This window comes from Mauremys reevesii, linkage group 1 (genome assembly GCF_016161935.1).
Source record: "Mauremys reevesii isolate NIE-2019 linkage group 1, ASM1616193v1, whole genome shotgun sequence".
NCBI classification, from domain to species: domain Eukaryota; kingdom Metazoa; phylum Chordata; order Testudines; family Geoemydidae; genus Mauremys; species Mauremys reevesii.
This window is the reverse complement of record NC_052623.1, coordinates 68,499,988-68,507,736: the sequence shown is the minus strand read 5'-3', so window position 1 is coordinate 68,507,736 and position 7,749 is coordinate 68,499,988. Positions and strand designations below refer to the sequence as shown.

Here is a 7,749-nt window from a genome sequence, read left to right as displayed (position 1 = left end):
TAGGCTACAATCTAATAGGCTATGGGTGCACAATTTGGTTACATGGGTGAGTGCTGTAAGTCACTCAAGAACCTCCAAAGCAAAACAGCTTCCTGACACACATCCTGGAGTAGCTTATTGCTGCCGAATATGGCTCATTCATTTTGCATTTCAGAATTTTTATTTTCACTTTTTAAGATGTAACTTATGAATTATGAAAGTAGTTCCTAGTAACGATATGAGAAATGAGAGAAAAGTTATAAATACTATTTTCTCCAACCCTATTTTTAAGGTTCCCTGTGCTATTAGGAACCCTTCACCACCACCCCCATTATCTCCAGAAGCCAAACTGCCCTATTAACAAAGCCAAATTTAACTCACTCTCTTTAATAAAAATGTTAATGAACAGCATTGGGAGTCTGCTTTTCACTAGAAATTGAGCTGACCACGTCTGAACGGCAACAAACAGCTGCTGAAATGGCCCTTTGGCCTTTGTGAGACGCAATCGGTTTTAAATGTAACTTCTCTCCCCGTCTCCAACTGCCTCCCTTCATCCCCATACTCACAGAAGATTTTATTTAACGCTGATAATGTGGTAGAACCTACTGGCCAACCAAGCCTTATTATCTTTGTCCTCCCCACATCAGTATTACTGTCTTACACACACTCGCACACTAGGTGTAGGGAACTGTTACGTGTGAATCAGTGACGCAGTACAAATTATACCCTGCGGGGATTGAGATACAGCTGTGGCATCGTCCAAAAGGCCCAACCAGCCAATGAGAATATGATTTTTTTAACATCAGTATCCCCAACCAGATTAGAATGGCTCTTCATTACCCTGAACTACTCAGTCCTTCAACATAGATATTCTTCCTGATTATTAAGAGCCCATGACTAAAGCCTTTACTCACACTCCTGAGAGTGTCTGCACTGCAATTAGCCACCTGCAGTTGGCCCATGCCAGCTGACTTGGGTTCACAGGCTTGGGCTAAAGGGCAGTTTAATTGCGGTGTAGACTGAAGCTGGAGCCTGACCACTGGGACTCTACCCCCTCTCAGGGTTCCGGAGCCTGGGCTCCAATCCGAGCCTGAACGTCTACACCACAATTAAACTGCCCATTAGCCTGAGCCCCATGAGCCCAAGTCAGCTGACACATGACAGCTGTGGGTTTTTAATTTTAGTGTAGACATACCCTAAGGCTTCTCTCTTACCTCATGGACAGAAGGGGCCTGCCTGCCTCTTTCCAGTTACAGGATTGCAGCCTAAATTTGCATTTATTATTTGACAGTTAACACAAACGTAACAGGTGGATCGTCTGATAAATCAGGAAATAAGTATTTCATAAGAAACAGAACAGATACAGGTACACGTTTAGCTTTTAAATGTACATCTAGATCTACACTTTTTATTTACATTAATTGTTTCAATATAAAATATAAATCTTTGCTTTCCCTCATCCTTCTTTAGCAGCAGTAACTATGTCCTTTAATATGATTTTATTTTTATTTTGACTCTTTGGTAAATATACAGGACAAATTTAGAAGGATGATTTGTCTAGACATTGATTGCTTTTGCCATAATTCAAAGTTATATTTGATTTTTGGGTGGGATTTCATTTACACATCTCAGCTGGTAACATTTACACATAAACACAAACACAATTAGTCCATTCCTATGACAGTTTTGGATGTCTTTACATTACTATGTCAGAATGATGTTGCTACTTCAGAGGCATTTGGGAGTAAAGTGTTCTGTGGAGGGTGATTTAGTCCTTTATACTGTCTTGACAGAGTGGTTGGTGGCATTGCTGGCCCATCACTTAGAACTCTTTCATATACACTTTGTAGTCTTTCAGTTTTAGGAATATTAACTTGATACTCTTTCAGCTTTGGCTGTTGTGGAAGAAAATTGGGCTTCCCGAGCTGAAGGATGGGCTGATAGATTGGTGTAGAATATGCAATCGTATAATCATTTTCATAATGTAATGGGATGGTTTTGCTTGTTTGGGACTGGTGGACATAAAATCTACAATATCTTTCTGTTTCCTTGTAAGTCTGTCCATCTGTACAGGCTGCAGTACCTGAAAGAGAAGTAATGTTTTAACAACCACACTTTTTTATCTGGAATACAGTGATCTAATATGTTCTGTCAGAAGTGAAATATCAAATTCCCATAACTTTCACCAGCATTATGCAATTAGATGTGTTTATTTCTACCAAAAAGAGCTTTATATATCAAGAAAAACATATCCACACTTCTGTGCTTGGTTAAGGGGCAGATTCCCATGCATTTCAATGGGAGCAACATCATGTCCTAAAAGTAGGCTCGGATCCTAGAAAGAAACACTTACACATATGAGTAACTGTACCCAATTTGAGTTCAAGTGTTTCCAAGATCAGGGCTTTAGTAATGGCAAAGGGATTCGACAAGGAGCAATTTAACTGTAAATATATTGTATTTGTTACAGAAAAAAATATGAAGACGGGAGGCCTAAAATTTCAAACATGACAAATGATTTTGGGTGTCTGAGTTTTAGGATGCTCAACTTGAGACACCATAAAGTGTGGAATCAGCACTTTCTGAAAATCAGGCCCCTTTACAGTGTGCTAAGTTAGGTACCTTAAAATTGAAGACCCACAAATCACAGTCACATTTTGGCAAAATAAGACTAGAAGACCTGATTCTCCACTGGGTCATTCCAGTTTCATGCCTGTGTAACTTCATTGATCATTAGTGCAGTGGTGATTCAAATCCCATGATCTCTGCCCCAAAAAGCTTACAGTCTAATGTTACAGTCTTTGTTAATACTAGATACATTTGAAGGGACAACATCATAGTTCAACTATCTTTTTATACATGTTGTCCTGAAGAGTTTGAAGTTAAATTTATACTTACCAACTTGCTTTTCAGCTGACTGTGAAGGCGGCTTCTTTAACCCCTCCCCGCTGATATCAGAATCACTATCATTAAACTCGCTATCTCCTTTCCCACTGTCTTTCACACTAAACTTTTCAGAAGTTGAATGGGAGCTGAAAGCAAAAGGAAACCATTAGTGTATTGGCTTTTCCATACTCTGCCTGAATATGAAATTCTGTAAATGTCCAAAAATATTAAATGTAGGAAAAACACTACTTTACCTTAAACTCGAAGCAGATTCTCGCTCCTGCCAAAGACACGGGGGATGAAAAGGAACAAGAACTTGACCCTGACAAAACGAAGAAATAGCTATGTTAATACTTTTGCATTTCTCAATATAAAAATGGCCCAACAATAATTTAAACAGAATGTTTACTTCAAGGGGATGGATAATATGATTCTAACATATCAAATAAATAGAAATAATAATAATTACAACAAACAGAAATAAACCATAGCCAATATATATCAACAAAAACACACACATATCTCTATAATAATACTTAGCTGTGATAGAACCCTTTTCATGTGTAGATCTCAAAGCACTTTACAAAGGTGGGTACATACACTTATTTCTGTTCTACAGATAAGGAAACTGAGATACAGAGAGGTGAAATACAGGCAGTAAACCAGTGGCAGAGCCAGAAATCAGATCTTCAGACTCCCAGTCCAGTATGCTTGTCTGTCTACAAGCAAACAGATCTAGTTCTCCTATCACAAAAAAATGTCCAGATATGAATCAAACTGAATTGGTTAAGTGACCTCATGGAATGTTGTGTCAAGCGCTTACTACAGATTCTTGGGAGTTGAAAGGATGAATTCATTGCAGAACCCCTGAAAGGGAATCAGGTGTGCTTACCTGGGAGTCTCTGCTCCTGGCTTTCCTCTTTTGGGCAGAATGACACAAGGACTCTCTGCTGCTCTCCTCGGCCTCGGAAGTGTCACTGGGATTATCAGACTCAGTGGTAACAGAGAGCTGGCAGGGGTCTGCCTGGCCCGGGGAGGAGCTCCCTGCCTGGGAGCCTGAGCCCTTCAGCAGCCTGGCTTCCTTGCCTCTCCCCTGCTCTTCGGGCCCAGGGTGGAAGTGACTCTTGCTCCTCCTGCAGGTGGAGGCCACGGCGATGATAGCGATCAGCAGCAAGCCGCAGCCTCCGGCCAGCACAGCGATGAGGACCACGGAGAGGTCCAGGCTGGGCTGCAGCTGCAGCTCCTCCGCCGAGGGCTGTACGACCACGATCTCCACGCTAGAGGGGAGTGTGTCCGTGGGGACGAGCCGAACGGCGGCTGTGCAGGACAGCGACGGCCTCCCGCCGTCGTGGACAGCGACGACGAGCGGGAAGGCGGCTCCCGCGGCCCCTCCGTGCAGCCCCCTCCGCAGGGCCAGCTCCCCGGTGTCCCGGTTCAGGGCGACCAGCGGGTGGGCGCCGCCCAGGAGGGAGTAGGAGAGCTCGGAGTTCGCGCCTTGGTCCGCGTCGCTGGCCGCGAAGCGGGCGATCAGGTACCCGGCGGGGGCGCTGGCGGGCAGCGGCAGCTCGGCGGAGCCGTTGGCCAGCGGCGGGGCGGTGATGACCGGGGCGTTGTCGTTCTGATCCACCACCCGCAGCCTGAGGCGGGCCCGCTGGCACCGCTGCGGGGCGCCCCCGTCGCAGGCTTCGATCTCCGCCTCCACCAGCGGCAGCTCCTCGCAGTCCAGGGGCTGCCGGGCGTAGATGGCCCCCGTGGCCGGATCCACAGAGACGTAGGTGGAGATGGGGGCGCCCAGGACCTGTGTCTCCAGCAGCCGGTAAAGCACCTTCCCGTTGCGGCCCAGGTCGGGGTCCCGGGCCACCACGGTGGCGAGGTAGGCGCCCGGCGGGTTGTTCTCCAGCACCGCCACCTCGTAGACGGGCTTGGCGAAGAGCGGCGCGTTGTCGTTCTCGTCGCTCACGCGCACCGTGTACTGCCGGACGGTCTTGAAGGGCGGCGAGCCCAGGTCCTCGGCCACCAGGGTCAGGTTGTACTCGGGGATGCGCTCGCGGTCCAGCGGCGCGGCGGTGACGAGCACGTAGCTGTCGGCGTAGGCGCGCTGCAGCGCGAAGTGCTCGTGCCCGTAGAGGGCGCAGCGCACCTGCCCGTTGGGGCCCGAGTCCCTGTCCGAGGTGCTGACCAGCGCCACGAAGCTGTCGCGCGCCGCCGCCTCGCTGACGTAGGCCACCCCGGCGCCGGCGGGGGCGCCGCTCAGGGGGCTGACGCTGATGCCCGGCGCGTTGTCGTTCACGTCGGCCAGGCGCACGATGACTTTGCACGTGGCCGCCAGGGGGCTGGCGCCCCGGTCCTGCGCCTGCACGTCCAGCTCGTAGGTCCGCTGCCGCTCGTAATCCACCGGCCCCTCCAGCGTCAGGCGGCCCGAGAGCGGGTCCAGCCGGAAGAGCCGCCGCGCCTCGGCCGGCACCTGGCTGCCGAAGCCGTAGACGATCTCCCCGTTGGGCCCCTCGTCGGGATCGGCCGCGTCCAGGTCCAGCAGCAGGAGCCCCGCGGCGCGTCCTCGCCCAGCTCCACCGTGACCGAGCCCTGCGGGAAGGCCGGGCTGTTGTCGTTGGCGTCCAGCACCCGGACGCTCACCGTGGCCGTGCCCGCGCGGGCCGGGCTGCCGCCGTCCCGGGCCACCAGCTCCAGGGTGTAGGCGGCCTGGGTCTCGCGGTCCAGCTCCTGCAGCAGCACCAGCTCGGCGCTTTTCCCGCCGTCCGCCCGCGGCTGCGCCTCGATGCCGAAGTGGCTGTTGCGCGAGAGCTGGAAGCTCTGGATGGAGTTGGAGCCCACGTCCGGGTCCACGGCGATCTCCAGCGGCAGGCGGGTGCCGGGCGCGGCGCTCTCGGACACCTCGAGCGGGATGTGCGCCTGGGGGAAGCGCGGCGCGTTGTCGTTGATGTCCCGCACCTCCAGCTCCACGTGCACCAGCCGGTACTGCTCCTGCCAGAAGCTCACCACGTCGAAAGCCAGGACGCACTGGAGGGACTGGCCGCACAGCCGCTCCCGGTCGATCCCTTCCTCGCCGATGCTCAGCTGCCCGTCGCCCTCCCGCACCCGGACCAGCGAGCTGTTGCTGAACTGCTCCATCAGCCGGAAACTGCCGAGGGGTCTGTCCCCAGAGCGGGACTGCAAATCGTCCGACAGCACCCCAATGACTGTACCGGGGGCGTCTTCCTCGTAGGTGTGGTACCTGACCATCTCAGCCAGGCACTCTGCGACCAGGAGACACAGCAGCAGAGAGCTTAGTCCCGCTCTGGACAACGTGAGATCAGGAGACATAGCCTCTGAGATCCTACCACGCAGCCCTCAAAAAAGCCACTGGCACGTTGTGTTGTAGAAGCTTTAAAGATGCCAGATTAGAAACAGACCAAAAGCCCCCACTCCTGAATGCACAGACTGATCACTGCCCCCCGTTTAAACACATTCCGGCCATCAGAACCTCTCCGGTGTGTAATTGGTGCCAAGAGTCTTTAAGTAGCTGTGCATGCCCCAGGCTACAGCTTGCCTTTTTGCTCTCTCCGCCCTTCCCCAGAGGTTATATAGATAAGAGTATGCAAATCAGCATCTTCCCTGACCAATCCTCTGATCCCTGGGGACACCCGTGTCATAGTGTCCCCTGCATGGACTCAGTGGGACATTCCCCCAAGAAACGAACACTCTTCTGTCAATTACACGTGTGCAAACGCATTGCTCTGTTCTGCAGCAAACTTGGCGACTAAAGTTTTCCCCCCACTAACTTGCACTTCAGTTGTACAAAAACAGAGGACTTTCCCTTATAATACATTTAAGAATGTGCTTATACAAACATTATATTAAAAAACCAAACACATACATCTGTAGAAATAAAGCGGGGTGGCGCGGTAGGCGGAAGCTAGGGGGAAGAATGATGATGACAGGAATTCCCACATTAGCAGTTACTTGTGGTGTATCCATGTAGGCAACATAATTAGTCCTTGCGATATTTTTTATGAGTTAAAGAATATGAATTACTCCTTTTCTTCCACCTCGCTTAATATTCATCAGGGCTGATCAGTGAGAAACTCCTGGGATTAATCCTTCAAGAGACCAGGCAGGAAGCCCACCAACTCTTAGTCCCAATACTGTCTCCTTAGGTGGTGGAAGAAAGAAGCGAGGGGGTTTCCAGTGATGTTTTGGTTGTATGGTTTATGATTAAGATGTGAGTGTATGCGCGTGCGCACGCTCATAAAAATATTGCCCTGAGAATATGTTAAAAGTCCTTGCACGGAGGAAGCTGCGAGTGGTTTGAAAAATGGGAGGCTCAAAGGGAATGAAACCATCTGCCCAAATGCCGGGTGGCAACAAATCGTTAGGTGTCAAGTTCCCTGACTGTGCCAAAGTGTCACCTTGTTAACAGTTCTAACCATTGTTAACAAAGTGGTGATGAAAAAGTGTATGGTTTTCTGATGTACATTAGCATCGCTGCATATCAGTGGGGTCTTGCTACTCCAGAAATTCTTCTTCTTCCTGCACACTAAAAAAACCCGTAACTTATCAACTGTGCTAAAGAGATCAATGGAGTCCAAAAGTCAGGTAGAAATTTCAAATAAATAACTGAAACCAAGTGACACCGTGAAGGCATTCTGCCTTATTTCTAGAATCCATTTGTGTCTATGGTTGATTTTGTGTATGTATGTGGGAGAGGGGTTACTTTGGGGGTTTTCTGCTTGTGTGTTTCTGATCAGATCAATATTGTCAACATTATTTTTGAACACTCTTTTTATAGGAGTACTGAATATTCCTTTTCTACTGTAAGTTCCATGCCATGCATCTCTCATCGGCTGATGATCTGAATGGTCAATGTTTTTCTTGCATCTTATAGAA

At 49.6% G+C, this 7,749-nt stretch overlaps 1 protein-coding gene across 1 annotated transcript; it reads right to left on the bottom strand.

Moving 5' to 3' along the window:
• Window positions 1-1,149: 1,149 nt before the first annotated feature.
• LOC120387146 (protocadherin-8-like) lies at window positions 1,150-6,200 on the bottom strand. Its single transcript, XM_039507444.1, is given in 5 exon segments — window positions 1,150-2,062; window positions 2,878-3,011; window positions 3,120-3,187; window positions 3,758-5,412; window positions 5,415-6,200. Coding segments are annotated over 5 exon segments (3,003 nt in total). The 5' UTR covers window positions 6,187-6,200; the 3' UTR covers window positions 1,150-1,688.
• Between the last annotated feature and the right edge of the window lie 1,549 nt (window positions 6,201-7,749).